General features: G+C 40.3%; 1 protein-coding gene across 2 annotated transcripts in view; it reads right to left on the minus strand.

Annotated features, from left to right (window-relative positions):
- HDAC10 (histone deacetylase 10) overlaps positions 1-12205 on the minus strand; it is a 28098-nt gene extending 15893 nt beyond the window's left edge. For both annotated transcript variants that reach the window (XM_081331092.1, XM_081331093.1), the window contains exons 1-12: positions 12105-12205; positions 11418-11567; positions 10192-10408; positions 6732-6866; positions 4397-4493; positions 3316-3413; positions 3130-3234; positions 2985-3053; positions 2274-2400; positions 1651-1716; positions 273-332; positions 83-172 (exon numbers count right to left, since the gene is read on the minus strand). In XM_081331092.1, coding sequence (XP_081187218.1) covers positions 83-172; positions 273-332; positions 1651-1716; positions 2274-2400; positions 2985-3053; positions 3130-3234; positions 3316-3413; positions 4397-4493; positions 6732-6866; positions 10192-10310 — 966 coding nt within the window. In that variant the 5' untranslated portion in view covers positions 10311-10408; positions 11418-11567; positions 12105-12205. The remainder of the gene's footprint in view (positions 1-82; positions 173-272; positions 333-1650; positions 1717-2273; positions 2401-2984; positions 3054-3129; positions 3235-3315; positions 3414-4396; positions 4494-6731; positions 6867-10191; positions 10409-11417; positions 11568-12104) is intronic.
- Between the last annotated feature and the right edge of the window lie 4394 nt (positions 12206-16599).

Genomic DNA, 16599 nt, shown 5'->3' on the forward strand with positions numbered 1-16599 from the left:
CTAGAAAAATCTGAACAGTAATTACCTCAAGAAGTTGATAGTATTTATTAAACTGAAAATCAAATTTTAATAAAATCCATACCTCTAAAACTGCACACAACTTTCCTTTAGCTAAATTCATTAGAAAATGAGTAAGATGGGAAAAGCATTCTGGAGTTGCTTTCATCTGCCCCTAAAAACAAAACAAAGAGAAATAAAGATTTTTTTAAAAAAAAACTGCCTGTTTTCATGAAAAAAGAGAAAGGAAAAACAGTATCTAGAAAAGAGCTTACCTCTGGATCACCTATTCCAGAATCATATCCAGCAGAAATCAAAACAAGTTCTGGATCAAACTACAGTAGGGAAAAAATCAACAGAGTTTATACTGCAGAATAATGTGTACAGTATAAAGATGCTGTGAGTTATAGTCCATCAAGACCTGGAAGGTCACAGGTTCTCCAATTCTCCAACAAGCCTTTCAGGGCACGTCCAGCCACCTACTTTCTTAAATTAATCCAAGATTTGATCTTTGATCTACTGTTCCCTTTCCAACTTTTCATAAAATCTTTGAGCAGTGCTCCTCAACCTCAGCTACGTTAAAATTTGCAGAATTCCCAGAATTCCCCAGACAGTTGAAAAACGGTGACTAAAAGCAACCAACAAGGATTCCCTGCATTGCTGCTTTTTTGCTAGGAAGAACTTGCATGCTGATACTCCTTCCAGTTGACCAATGTAGGATATGGAGAACCAAAACTGTCTTTCAGACCTCACATTGTCATTCTTAATCCCTTACTCATTTGTTTCTTTCCCAATTCAGTCCCAATCCAATCAGTTTGAGCTGATAGGTTTTCCATTCATTTTAAAACCATGGATCTCAAAAAGAGAGGGAAAAGTACAGATCAAGGGCATTCTCATTACAGGCAATCCTTGAGTTACAACCATTCAGTGACTGAAGTTACAGTGAAAAATTTTCACTGTAATTTATGTCCCTACGACCATTGCAGCATCCCCATGGTCATGTGATCAAAATTTGGCAACCAGCATGCATTTACAACAGTTGCAGTATCCTGGGGTCATGTGATCGCTTTTTTCAATGCTCTCAGCCTGCCACTGACAAGCGAAGTCGATGGGGAAGCAGTATTTGCTTAACAATTATGTGATTCACTTAACAGCCCTTGCAAAACAGGACATAAAATGAGGTGTAACTCACTGAACAACCTCCTTCCTTAAAGGTTGTGATTGTAAGTCAACGACTGTCTGTAGTATCTCTGGAGCTATTCCTTTCACACCATTACAGAGATGTCAGAGAATTGGCTCTGTCACACAATTGTACAACAACATTCATTTGTGAAGGGGCTCATAGTCTCTTTTTTCTAAAAAAAATATCCAAACAACTAGCAGCTCATGTTATGCAGAGATAATTGCAGCAAAACAACAAACTGGGGAGCTCCCAACAGAAGCAAAAAAATCAGGAGTGTGGTACAGCTGCTGTCTTGGTTTTGGATCCTTCTTCCTGTAGATAATCCTAAGCATATTTTTTAAAAAAAGAAACTGTTGCTTTTAAATAGCTGAAGATTATTTCTGATAGTACACAAAAGTATTTTACTATTGTACTCTACTTTTAAATAGCATCTGCAATTGGGGGGGAAGGGTCCAGAATTCAAAAGTTACCTCAAAAGCTATTGGAAGCAAAACATGAAGAAATGCAGCCAAATAATCTGAATTTCCCATTCCAACCTGCAAAGCCAAGCATAATATAAAATATCAATTCTTTTAAAACAGAAAACAAAGAACCCCAAACTGCCATTATATATAGGCCTGTTAGGCCACAAATATCTTAGTGGAAATCATCTCTGGAGAGCATTGTGCTTCTCCAACAAATTCTAAATTGTATTTAGCAAACAGTTTTCTAAATCCCCAGGAAGGAAAATTATATGGACATTTTAAAATTTGTGCTAGGTTCCAGTTGACAATATAAAGTCTGCATTTTACTTTTTTTTGCCCCAAATGCAACCCTCATTAATATTTCCAAAATGATAAAACTTTGTTATTTTTCTTAAAAGTCCTTGCTACAAATAAAAATTACAGTACTCCATCAGAAATCATGCTTCCTTGTGCATAATTCCTCTGCTGTATACAAGAACACAAATCTATTCTAATTACAAAATGAGTTCTCAGCTGACGCAAATATGTATGCAAGGTGTGTGTAGGGAATTAAAAACAAAATGCATCAAATGCATGATTGCTAGAGCTTAACATCTATTTGTATTATGGTGCTATTAAACAATATTTACCTGATTCCAAGGAACATTTATGGTGAATCCTCTTCCCTTCCCCTGACCAACCGCATCATAATTAGATTCACTGAGCCAAGGCCAAAATTTCTGGTGTTCGAACCGATGCCAGGAAAAATAGAGAATACTAGCAAGAACAAAGTACTATTTAATGAAGTTGCTGCTAAAACCGAACAAGCAAACAAGCAGCAGTGCTTATTTCTGGAGAGAACAGCTGAATTAAGCCTGAAATCTATGAATTTTTACTATCTAGTTTTCTGTAACCTGATCTAAATACAGGGTGTTCTCAAAGAGCTTAATTTTGTGTAGTTATAGTTTTTAAGATGCTGCTGAACTTAAGCTTCCCACAAAAATGTGGGTGTTGGTATGAGTGCCAACCAATTTGTAAATGTACCTGACAATGGCAAGTATACTTTTAATCAGTTGTTTTCATCTTTATTTATCTTTGGATTAGACCTCATCTATCACTTTAGTTCAACACCGAAGGGAGTTTTACAGCCATGTTATAAAAACAGACAATAAAAGATAGGTTATAGCAAAATTAATTCAATTTGCCTAAAAACCAAAACAACAGGACATAATTGTGTAGTGCAAGCTATCAAAATATCTTAAGGCCTGCTGTTTGCTACTGAAGTTCATTGGTAAACATTTTGAAACTCATGCAGTTTTTGAGTTTGTTGCAACATCTCTAAGAACAAGCAATTGACAAACCTTGGGTCATCATCAAATGCGTATTGAATTCCTTGTCCATGATGCACATCCCAGTCAACAATGAGGATTCTGCATGAACCAACCACAACGTTCATTAAAAGGTAAGATCTTCAAGAATTTGTGACTTTAAATAGATATACTCCACCTTTGCAGGCCGTATTTTCTTTGAGCATATTTTGCTGCAATAGCAACATTATTGAAGATACAAAATCCATTGGCTGCACTTCTTTGACTATGATGACCTGGAGGCCTGCAAACAAGCATGACTGAGTCAATTAACCATAAATTGTACCAAAGAACATTTACTTAGAAAATATTTCAATTTGGTTACCTTACTAGAGCCAAGCCATTACGGGTCTTTCCCGACATCACAGCATCTACCAGTTGCAGTGTTGCTCCCACAGCCAGTTTGGCACAACGATATGTTGTCTGAAGAACAGAACAAGTTCATGATTCAAAGACTCTACTGCATTTTCCAAGAAGAATGAATGAAGGCTGGAGAGATGGGAACAGCTTGGCACTCTACAACACTGAATTTCCCCACTCATTCAGGCATTGGGTATTACAACTGTAATCCATAGAAGCACTCAGCAGTCACCACCTCCCACTTTATATTCCCAGCAATAGGAGAACTAAGAAAACAGGAATTTGGGGAGGTGGAAGGTCTAGAGCAGGGGTAGGCAACCTTGGCTCTTTTATGACTCGTGGACTTCAACTCCCAGAATTCCTGAGCCAGCCATGCTGAGGGGAAAGGGAGAGGTTTCCAAGCTGAGCCGTGCTGGCTCAGGAATTCTGGGAGTTGAAGTCCACGAGTCACAAAAGAGCCAAGGTTGCCTACCCCTGGTCTAGAGGAAGCTTAGAATCTTAGCCATAAGAAAACCTCCACCTGTCAGAGGGATAGGTTTATGAACATATAGTTCCAGGGAAGGTAAGAGCTGTGAGCCTGTAGAAACATTTTAAAGTTAAGGGTGGCCATTGGAAACCCATTTTAAGTTATTTAACAGGGCTAAATTTGGTTCCTTCTTCCAACATTAACAAAATGACTGTGGTGTTAAGATCTTATTCTAGTTACATAATTTTGGGTAGAGATTTTAAGAAATAGAGAAAAAAGAAAAGCATCTCTAAATCAGGAAAGGGTTTAGTGGCGGTAGCAAAAGCAATAGATCCTTTTCAGGCCTTCCATAGGGAGACTAAAAAGTCAAAGCAACAGCTGCAACCATGTGATCCTTGCAAGATCCATCCCCTGCAAGGTGTCCTTGGATCCTTTAGAAATATTCATGAGTTAAGAACAATATGCTTTAATTTTGAAGAACAGCAGCCCCACAACACTGAGTGGATAGCAGGATTTGGAGAAAAAGGTTTATCGTTAAGGAATATTGTATCTAGGAAGAATTCCTGATTACGCTCCATACTGGATGAAAGTAAACAGCATCATATTCAGCAGAGACTTTTTGGAGCGCTTCTTCTTCCATTTTCTCAGTGTTCTTCACAATTTCCACATAATCCATACTGGAAAAGAAAAAGAAACACTGTCACCCATTGAGACAACATAGGGTGTGAGCCAGTTTCAAATACTGCTGTCTCTATTACTCTGGTAATCAGGAATCTGGTTGCAGATAAACTGACAGGACAGCTATCTATGGAAAGCCAACTGAGATCTCAGATAAAATGCTAAACCAGTATGTATATAAACTGGGCTGATTATTGATTTTGCCCCTAAGCCAAAACTATATTGGGACCATTTTTCTTATCAGGAACAGCCATGTAAAATGCAAATCCATTGGGATGGATTTTTTAAAGTTTAGAACACTAAGTCTAGGAGGCATTGAACTTAGTAATCCAAAAGAACATTTCTTACTGGTGCTTCATTTCTTACTATGGCTCAGTTCAGGGCAACAATAAATCTCCCAAGATTAAGAGACCAAGAATGAATGCCAGCCTTGAACCCATCCCCCTTTCTATTATAACAAATATTCCCTTTTTCCATTTTTTGTGGATTAATCTGAGTGTGTAATTATATTTACATCAGTGCTGATGCTAAGAAACTGTGGAAAGTGGAAAAGTTGGGAGCAGTTAGAGATGGGAAGATGGCCTGGTGCCATCACTAAGGGAAACAGGGAGAGATCCTAAAAGCCAAGAGAAAACTCATTGGATGGGTAATTTAAATATTCAGAAATCAAGGTTAGCTGAAGAACTTAGAATAATAGGGTTGGAAGGGACCTTGGAAGTCTTCTAGTATCTAGTTCAACCCCTTGCCCGTGGCAGGAGATCCCGTACCATTCTGGACAAATAGTGTCCAGTCTCTTCTTGAAAACTCCAGTGATGAAGCACCCACAACCTCCAGAGGCAACCTGTGCCACTGATTGTTTTCACTGTCAAGGAAATTTTGCCTTAGTTTTTTTTTTAATCCCATTTATATCCCGCCCTTCTCCGAAGACTCAGGGCGGCTTACAATTTAAGCACAAACCAATGTGCTTAGCAATAGCCTTCATTCTATGTATATGCCTGCTTATTAGGGCTTTCGGCCCCCAAACGGCATTATTACAAAGTCAGCTTATTGCCCCCAACAATCTGGATCCTAGTTCTAGGTTGGATTTCTCTTTAATGAATTTCCTGACCTCGGGTACTTTGGAGAATAAATTGACTCCCTCTTTGACAGCCCCTCAAGTACTGGAATACTGCTATCATATCATTGTTAGACCAGACATATCTAGTTCCCTCAATTGTTCATCATATGGTTTAGCCTCCAGACCTCATATCATTTTGTTGGTCTATTCTGCACTCCTTGTAGGATCTCAGCAGAATCAACTTCTGAATGGAAGTTATCTCTTTGCAGCTTGCCCAGCAAATGACCTTTTCTAGTTATCAGGATAATGAGCTCAGTGACCCATATGACGAATTCTTAGTCTTAGTACATAAGGTCCAACTCAACACAGATGCACACGGTATTTAAACCGTGGTTCAATTGTGATATTGTCGCTTTCTGTAGTAATTATGCACGCTGGCAATGAAGATGCTGAGAGATAAAGAAATAAGTTATTTATGTTTTCCCTCTTCCAAGGAGTTTTTTTCCAATGAGAAACTGGGGCTCTGGCAGAAAGACTGCAAAACTCTCTTTGCAATGTTTTTACAGGCAACATTTGAGCCAATAGCCCATTTATCATTTTATCTCTTGGCCATCCAGTGAACTGCTAAACCAGTCACTTAGCAATCATTTAAAGCGATGACCAATTTGAAAAAAGGAGACTTACAATCTGAATTCAAAGTTTATGTGAACAATTTTTGGGTGCCTGGCAACATGGCTGCATTCACAGTTGTTTGCAGCATCTCAAAGTCACGTGAGCAGTTTTTCAAGCTTTTTGCCAAAGCCCAGCACTTCTGCTTTTCGGCAAAACCCCTCATATAGCGAACCATTGGTTTACTTAAAGACTGCGGCAAAAAGGGCTGTAAATTGGGCAGGCTCCATTATGGTAGTACCTGAAGGACTACCTGTACATACACGATGCCATGTGCACTAAAAACTGTATCATTTAACATAGGCTATTTTGTTACCAGATTTGGGGTGGAACATTTGGGGTATTTTTCAGTGCAAATGGCCATTTCTTTTCTAGGGGGTTTAGGACTTGTCTTGAACTTTATGAAAACAAATTATATCCGTTAAGTGTAAAAGAAACATGGCGCTGAATTTTTCCCTCATAATTTCTCCAACACTGGCTGAGGTGGAGGGATGCTGCCCTAGGAGCGTACCTGTGAATCAGCATGATTTCACTCTCAGTTCCTTCTCTGGCAGAGACAGAAATGCATCTTTCAATCAGGTTATAGTGCTGAAGGCGGCCATAGCAGGAAGAAAGCCGTTCAGGAACCTCCACATCACAGTTTGGGCTAAAAATGAGACCAAGATTTAAGTTCCCAATGAAATTATTACAAATCTATGTTGCAGCTAAGAAAGATTATTTTTTTCATTACCAGAAAGAAAAAAACTGGCAAAGGAAGGAATGTGTTCTTTACTGCAGTACTGATAATGAAATACCTCAGATATTAACTAAAACCCTTTTAAACTGGGGGTTTGAATGATGCAAAAGAGCCCCCCCCCGTTAAGAGTTCTATTTTGGTTGTTAAGAGCAAGGCAATTAAATCTGTCGTGATATTCCTTCCTTAGACAGGGGATTGGACTAAACGACCTCCAAGGTCCCTTCCAACTCTGATTCTGTGATAACAATGGACCAGTGTTCCTCAATCCTGTCAAGCTGAAGATGTGTGGACTTCAACTCCCAGAATTCCCCAGCCATGATATCAACACATCTTAAAGCCGAGGTTGCAATGGACTAAGGCAAGATCAAGACCAGATTTTCTTTTTTGAAGCATGCGGTAATATCCACAGCAAGGCTGTATGTATCAACATCAAAGCCTCTCTCCTTTTGCACATGCAGCAACAATGCACAAGCATGCAAAAGATGAAGGTTTCTGATCATGATGCTCCACTGACTAATATGGGCAGTTATAGAAATTGAATAAATGAAAACAGCGGTATTGCTCATTAGTACATTTCATAAATGTAAAAAATCTGTACTTGCATCACAGCACATTAGCATCATCAGCCTGGCTGATCTCAAAAAAGAAAAGAAAAAAAAAGCTAAACAGGGAGCAAGGTACCAGTACTTATTTGGGTGAGCAGAAAATTCCAAGTTGTAGGGAAGTCAACATCATACTGTATAAGAATCAAATGTCCTTGTAACAACAAGATATCACACTAGGTGGCAGCACCTAATTGACCTTGAAGAAAGCTAAACAGGGTCAGATCTGGTTGGAATTAAGAATTCCTTTGTTAATGTTGATGAGAAGCAAAAACCAGCATAAAATGAACAAACATATTTAGTAGGAGTGTGTACATCAATAACATGCATCATAAACAGAGTACAAGAAAATCTTATCAATAGTTGCTGAACAAATAAAATTTTATGATGGTGCAATAAACATAAATCATGAAACCACACAAATCAGCAACAAAACAAAAGAGCAGATTATAATCAATAATGTTCCCATATTGCCCTTTGATCTAATCTTATAGGCTGCAGCATAGAATCTTTATTAGCTAGCAGAAAAATCAAGAAAGAGAGATCTGATTCACCGAGTTTATTTATAAAAAGTATTTCAGTCTTTAGATCCTGGCATAGATAAAGAAAAAATGTGAGAAAGCAGTGGTGGGATTCAGGCAGTTCGCACCAGTTCCGCAGAACTGGTATCTAATTTTTTGTTGCCCAGGCCCAGAATGGACTTCCGGAAGCAGCATCCACACAGAGAACCAGTTGTTCACATATTTGAATCCCACCACTGGTAAGAAAGTCTCCATTTCCTCAGAACCACAGGTACATTATTACATCTTTCCTGGAACACAGCTGTGGGGACCACAGTGAGATGCACTAATAATCTGGAACTCTGGAATTGATAGCTAACTGATCAATGTGCCTAAAAATTATTATTGGAGAAAAAGTCTCAGAACTGTCTAAGTTCTGTCCAACAGAATCAAACATTATTCTTTGTCTAACAGCAGAAAAGGCATCATTGCGTCCCTCGCCCAGAAGAAACCTGAGTGGCAGGACCTCAGCTTAGGTATTCTTCAACTTCCCCCATCCATGTTACTTCAGAAAGTGATATTTACAAGGCTAAGGAAAAAAAACATGATCTAGTTTGTATTTGGATAGGACAAACACCAGGAAATTGTAAGCTAGGCTGAGATGTCAAAAAAAGAACTCAGGAGGAGGCAGTGACAAGTCCCTTCTGCATTCCTGCCAAGTAAAACCATGACTGGGTCCTTGTAGCCCAAGTTAAGGAATTTTTTTTATTATTATTATTTTCAAGGACAGGCAGTCAATGCTTCTCAGTGCCTCTTATTTAAATGCAGAGGAAATAGGCTGTGTTCAAATCACCACATACACTTAACCAACAAAAATAGCATAAATTCCACTTTCTCCCATTATTTTGTCTCAAATGCTTTAAAAGAATGCAAAAGGTTCCATTCTTTTCCTTTTATGTTCATGTAACTGCAGCAAATAAGGGACGCGGTGGCTCAGTGGGTTAGGATGCTGAGCTTGTCGATCAGAAGATCGGCAGTTTGGTGGGTTGAATCCCGAGTGCCATGTAACAGAGTGAGCGCCTGTTACTCGTCCCAGCTTCTGCCAACCTAGCAGTTTGAAAGCATGTAAAAATGCAAGTAGAAAAATAGGGACCATTACGGTGGGAAGGTAACAGCGTTCCGTGCGCCTTTGGCGTCTAGTCATGCCGGCCACGTGACCATGGAGACGTCCTTGGACAAGTGCTGGCTCTTCGGCTTTGAAACGGAGATGAGCACCGGCCCCTAGAGTCAGAAACGACTAGCACGCATGTGCGGGGGAACCTTTACCTTTACCTTTTAACTGCAGCAAATACATAAATGTTGGGAAAGTAGAAAGTCTGAGAAACACAAAACAATTTCATATTAATTGGTATAAACTGAAGTAGAGAAGGTCTCTGACAGGTTTTCAAGATTGTGTTAGTCTGTCAAAATCAGGAAACAGAAATTGCTAGAAATCTTGGAATGTATCTTAATGTGGTTAGGATATTATAACAGAATCTCCAATGTCTGCCAAAACTTTTTCAATTTATATCTAACGGGCTGCCACAAAGAAGAGGGAGCCAAGCTATTCTCCAAAGCACCTGAAAGCAGGACAAGAAGCAACGGATGGAAACTAGTCAAGGAGAGAAGCAACCTAGAACCAAGGAGAAACTTCCTGACAGTTAGAACAACTAACCAGTGGAACAACCTGCCTTCAGAAGTGGTGAATGCTCCAACACTGGAAGTTTTTAAGAAGAGACTGGCCAGCCATTTGTCTGAAATGGTATAGGGTTTCCTGCCTTAGCAGGGGGTTGGACTAGATGACCTCCAAGGTCCCTTCCAACTTATTATTATTATTATTAGTATAAAGTTGGAATCCTTCTACCCCCTCCCCTTCTTCTGGCACACTGTGTTATGCCTTCCTTCCCTGGGCCTTGCTGCATTCACACACACACACGTGCATCCACTGCACCCTCTTCCCCCAACTCCTGCACAGCCTGTGCCAGGGCTTCCCCCACCCAGGCAATCCTGGTCCAAATTACCATTTTAACTCAAGGACAACCTGTATCTGTAATTCTCTTCTTAACTGAAACAACAACAACAAGCTGTACTTACTCTTTCCATAGTAGCTTATGATTGATCATTTCACCATCATAAACCAAGGCTGTTCCAGCTGCCATGACTTTGTTTGAAGGCACAATGCAGATGTATGCGCAGGGCTTTTTTTTCCTCATAGAACGCTCAGAACGGAGTTCCGGCACCTTTTTTGGATGGAACCTTGTAGGGTAGGCAAGGCGGGATGTATGACATGTGTGAGTTCCGGCACCTTTTTCTTTTACAAAAAAAGCAGAGTGTATGTGGTTTATTAAAGAAACAAAACATGAATCAGGAAGGGAACCAGCAGAATCAAGACATCAATTGTTATTTTTTTGCTTAGAAAAGTCTGAAGTGATGCTACAGCCCACAAATTTAACAGAGCAATCATCCTCCTGGTTTAGTTTAACATTAAACTTTAGTTTAGTACAATGTGAACAAGCCTGTTCAAGCTTCAGACAGAGCACAACTTCTTCCAGTCTTCAAGACCATTCCAGAAGAGGAAACTAAAAGCATCTTCTTTCAAATCCAAACTACTCATAATTGTTAGTTTGACAAGGATAAATGGTTTCAACTATGGTTTACCAAAGTAAGGCAAAATCAAACCACTGTTTCCAGCTCTAGTTTGTTTTGCTATAGTTCATGGTTAAAACAACCATATTTCCCTATAACTGCATAAGTTTCTGAACTGGAAGTAACTAAATAAAGTTGCTGAGTGCTAACTTCAGGATGTGTGAACTTCAACTCTCAGAATTCCTCAGCTAGTATGATCATCTTGAAACTGCCAAGCTGGAAAAAACACTGAATTTGAGCATGTTTCTATCCAGCTGGAAGACATTTAGAAGTTATTCTCAAACTGACTGGGGAATTCTGAGGGTTGAAGTCCACACATCTTAAAGTTGCTGAAGCTGAGAAACACTGAGCTAAGAGAAAAAGGTTGGCCCAAGGTGCAATCACTACATGACTTCTGGGATCAGAGTACAGAATCTGGGTCTCAACAATTAGAATTAATTACTTCTCTACATATTGACTGTCCTATGGCAAACAGTCAGAACTCATCCACGGACACCTGAAGCTACAGCAATCTGTGAGCACACTTTAATAATGGAAGATCTTAATTTCAGATTCATTAATCTTCAAATTCTGTAGACTTCAATGAGCACAGAAGAACAATTTTCTCCATCTCTTGAAATACCACCCAATGCTGCTCTTAACATCACTCTTAATCACACTCAGGACTCTGTTACCTAGGTGCAATCCAGAAAATCCTGCTGCGGAAAATAATTTCGGGATCAAAGCCCAGTGTTGAAGGATCTAGCAAGAGTAAGATAAAACTCTGAGCATGCTGTGGACTTCAACTCCCAGAATTCCCCCAGGCAGCATAGACCATATCGAGGCTGCCAAGTTTGAGGGAAAAAAACAAAACACTGAATTTGAGAATGTTCCAATCCAGCTGTAAGACATTTAAATGCCATTCTCTAGCTGGCTGGGGAATTTTTTAAAGAGTTGTCAAAGAGTTGAAAATTACTGGTCTAAATAACACTAAAATGAAAAATGTTGTAAATTTTGTGTACTATCCTCAAAAAAAGTGTAAAATGTGACATTAAAAAAAGGAGGAGGGGGGAGATCTATGTCTCCAGTAAGATTAAGCTCAGAATGTGCAAAAGCCATTTTTTTAAAAAAAAATCTATTCCTCTGACCCCGTGCAAAAAGCAATTTCTCTCAATTCCCCAAAGAAAACACAATCGGTCACTCCCAAACGTCTGAAATCAGGCGATCGGTGTCAGCAAGTAAGATCTCAAAAGAATCTCTTCTTTGCAATATTATTCCAAATTTAATTTTAACCTCCTAGCAGCCTCACTTCTGTAGCAGCCACCCAGCCATATATTACAGGAAAAAATGTTCGAACGGTATTTAAATAAAAACTTTCCTACCCGAAATACAGCCTCTGCTAAACTCTACCACTCCGCGCGGGGAGAGGAAAATCAAAGCGCTTGGAGGAAGGAGAAGGACAGTCTTGCAACGTCTTATTGGCTTGAATATGTACACAGAATGTTTAGCCGGACCAATCGGGGGGAAAAAAGCCGTGCAAAGAAGGCGGGGAATATCAACCCACAAACACAAATGCCCGCCCTTTTCTAAGCGTTTCCCTCCCTGATTGGACCACCCGACTACTCTTTTGCCAATAGTAGTACACAGAAGAGATTGGGGGAAAGGATGGGAAATACATTTTAACTCCAATCGAAATAAGCGCAGGGGTCTTCAAACTCGGCCCTTTTATGACTCATGGACTTCAACTCCCAGAATTCCTCAGCCAGGCATGGTGGCTGAGGAATTCTGGGAGTTGAAGTCCATGAGTCATAAAAGGGCTGAGTTTGAAGACCCCTGAAATAAGGTTTGGGCTGCTTCGTGGACCGAATCTGGAAACAAGCGCGTGCTGCCACATAATATTCTTTAGTCTGCTAGCTCGCTCCATGGGCGGAAGTGGGCTCAAGAGTAATGTTGCATGGCATATGATTCATTACTAAATAACATCATCAGGCTGGCCTAGACTGACAGGGATTTTAATTATGTTTTTAATTTTTAACTTAATTTTAATTTTAATTTATTCTACTGGGGCTATTAATCTAATTTCTTTTTAACTTTTGTATTATTGTATTTTATTGTTGTTAGCCGCCCTGAGTCCTTCGGGAGATAGGGCGGCATATAAGTCCCAATAATAAATAAATAGATGATAGATAGATAGATACAAGGGACGTGGTGGCTCAGTGGGTTAGGACGCTGAGCTTGTCAATCAGAAGGTCGGCAGTTTGGCGGGTCGAATCCCGAGTGCCGCGTAACAGAGTGAGCGCCTGTTACTCGTCCCAGCTTCTGCCAACCTAGCAGTTCGAAAGCACGTAAAAATGCAAGTAGAAAAATAGGGACCACTCCGGTGGGAAGGTAACAGTGTTCCGTGCGCCTTTGGTGTCTAGTCATGCCGGCCACATGACCACGGAGACGTCTTCGGACAAGCGCTGGCTCTTCGGCTTTGAAACGGAGATGAGCACCGGCCCCTAGAGTTGGAAACGACTAGCACGCATGTGTGGGGGAACCTTTAGATAGATAGATAGATAGATAGATAGATAGATAGATAAAAAGTCATTGCGAATAATACAATTTTTTTTAAAAAAAATACTTAAGCCATTTTCTTTCCTTTTCTTAGGCCAGGGGTAGGCAACCTCGGCTCTTTTATGACTCGGGGACTTCAACTCCCAGAATTCCTGAGTCAGCTATGCTGACTCAGGAATTCTGGGAGTTGAAGTCCACGAGTCATAAAAGAGCCGAGGTTGCCTACCCCTGTCTTAGGCGCATTCCAATTTCCTGTAGACTCCATTCCAGGTTTTCTATATAGCCCATTCTTCGCTGACTTGGTTTTCAATAAAGCCTAGTGGGCGGCTATGTTCCTTCTCAGCTCCTGTCATCTTCTATTGCGTTTCAAAAATCACCCCCCTGTGTTTCCTTCAGACGTTGCTGTTTATTTCAAAACACCATCTAAAATATGTGCCTATTCTCAGTTAATCACCCCCCAATAATTTAGCATCATTTAAGCATGTTCTCATTAGAACGCTGCTTTTCAAGAGACTGATATATTTCAGCCGTACAGTATGAGTACTGCCACCCTGAGCGTCCTTATGCAGACCAACATGTATATGGAGAAGAAGCCACAAGGATGGCCTAGACCAGGGGTAGGCAACCTCGGCTCTTTTATGATTCATGGACTTCAACTCCCAGAATTCCTCAGCCAGCCATGCTGGCTGAGGAATTCTGGGAGTTGAAGTCCATGAGTCATAAAAGAGCCAAGTTTGCCTACCCCTGCCCTAGACCAGGGGTAAGCAACCTTGGCTCTTTTATGACTCATGGACTTCAACTCTCAGAATTCCTCAGCCAGCTATGTACAATAGTGCATAAGCTTTTAGCGAATAACGGCATTTTTGCAGAGATCCTTTTCTGAAGTCTTTCTCGTAGATTAATAATTTTATTTATATTTTCATTCTTTAAAAACATTTCCAACTTAGATGTTTCTTGTTCTTTATACGTGCATAGTAGCACTTATCCAAAAAATTTCTCGCTAAAAAAAAAAGCTTAGTGTTGTCAAGTCCAGGGTGAGTAACCAAGAAATTCTGGAACTGAAGGCTAATCTGGAATACCAAAGCCACATGGCTAGAAGCTGCTGACAAAGCACTGGGGAATTGTAGCCAAGAAACCTACATGGACATGTCCAAGTAGTCACCAGGATGTGAGCTCCATTTAAAGCAAGTAAAAATAGATGCACCAACATTCCACCCTCCTTTGCAGGTAAGATTCATTGTGCTTAGCCCCTACCTGTACTCACTGTACACATACGATTGTGTACCGTCCGACCCATCCTCTGTGATCATTAAGTTCGCAGATGATACCACTATAGTGGGTCTTATTACAGGTGGAGATGAAACAGCATACAGGGGGGAGGTACAAAAACTATCCCTATGGTGTTTCAACACCAACTTGCACCTGAACATCGGCAAGACAAAAGAGATGGTGCTAGACTTCCGGAGGAAAAGAGAGGAACCTGCCCCACTTTACATGGAGGGGGGCTGTGTGGAGAGAGTTTCCTCCTTTAAATTCCTGGGAGTCTACCTCTATGAAGATCTTACCTGGAAAGTCAATACAACCCAGGTGGCCAGAAAGGCCCAACAGAGACTCCACTTCCTCAGGGTCTTGCAGAAGAACAGGGTAGAACAACAGCTAATGACCTTCTTTTACTGGTCTACTATAGAGAGCATCCTCTCGCACTGTATTGTGGTTTGGTATGCTGGTCTGACAGCCGCGGATAGGAAGATATTACAGAGAGTGGTGAGCAGAGCACAAAACATCGTGGGCTATCCCCTGACACCACTGGAGGACCTCGTCAGGGCTCGATGCCTTGGAAGAGTGAGGAAAATTCTCAGGGACGACTCACACCCTGGTCGGTAGCTCTTTACTCTCCTAAAATCGGGTAGGAGATACAGGAGTATAGCCAGCCATACCAACAGGCTGAAGAACAGCTTCTATCCATGGGCTGTCAGGCTCTTGAACGGGAAATAACTTTATGTATGATTGATTTGCAAGGCCGGTGTGTTGTGCAATTAGCTCACATGGTGTAACAAGATGGGTTTGTTGTCACTGTGAGTTGTGGTGGTGGGGGCATGAAGGGAGGCTCAGCCAATCTCTATGTATACAGGTTGTATTTTGACAATAAAGGTTCATTCATTCATTCAACATTTAAGCCTTGGAACATCAGTTATCTCTGAACCACCCTTCACAAGAAGCAAGTATCTGGTAATCCTTGATTTACAAGCTATGCTGGCTAAGGAATTTTGGGAGCTGAAGTCCACAAGTTGTCAACTTTGCAGACCCCCTGCCCTAGACCAAGGGATAAAAACCTCTGGCTCCATTTTAACTGTGCAACAATCCTGCAAAAAAGCTTAGCTTTATGGCTGAAAGTCACTTAACTGCCTTATTTAACAACGGAAATTCTGGTCCCAATTGTGATTGTAGCGCTTGTAGGTCAAGAATGTATAAAGAACAAGAAACATCTAAGTTGGAAATGTTTTTAAAGAATAAAAATATAAAATTATTAATACATGAGAAAGACTTCAGAAAAGGATCTCTACAAGAATACCGTTATTCACTAAAAGCTTATGTACTATTGGGACTAACAAAATAAAAATATAGACTTAGAAGTTAAAATAGTCATATGGGTTTCTGTCTCTGTCTTTGTTTCTCTCTCTAGCTCAGGGGTCTTCAAACTTGGCCCTTTTATGACTTGTGGACTTCAACTCCCAGAATTACTTAGCCAGCTTGCCTGGCTGAGGAATTCTGGGAGCTGAAGTCCACAAGTCATAAAAGGGCCAAATTTGAGGATCCCTGCTCTAGTTCGTTGGCAACTGGTTGGCTGTCATGGAAAACAGAGTTTGATAGTGTTTTTCACCTGTATCTGACCCATTGGTGGAATATGTATATCCAATAGAACCCATATCATATTCCCAGACTGTGTACATGCATAAATAAAGCCTGTTTCATAAGTTTTAGTGACTTACTTCTATCGAAACCAACATTGATTAAATACTCACAAAATTCTAACTATTGAGAAGTGGGGTACACTCAGAGTGTATGGCAAAAAAACATCAAGATGATAGCTACAATGGTGTGCTTGAAACTTCAGCCATTTTTTTTAGATCACAGAGTTTTGATTGCACCATCACGATCACTATCTTGATTCTAGATGCACCCATGATTCCAATGCTAAAATGAATGAAACTATAGTAATCTCTAATCAATAGACAATTGGATAATTGAATTAGCTGGATCCGGAAAATAGATCCAGATCTATATTGCAGGAATACTGCCCTTGTCCTGACAGAGGTTTTG

This window comes from Vipera berus, assembly GCF_964194415.1.
Source record: "Vipera berus genome assembly, chromosome: 6".
Classification (NCBI taxonomy): Eukaryota; Metazoa; Chordata; class Lepidosauria; order Squamata; family Viperidae; genus Vipera; species Vipera berus.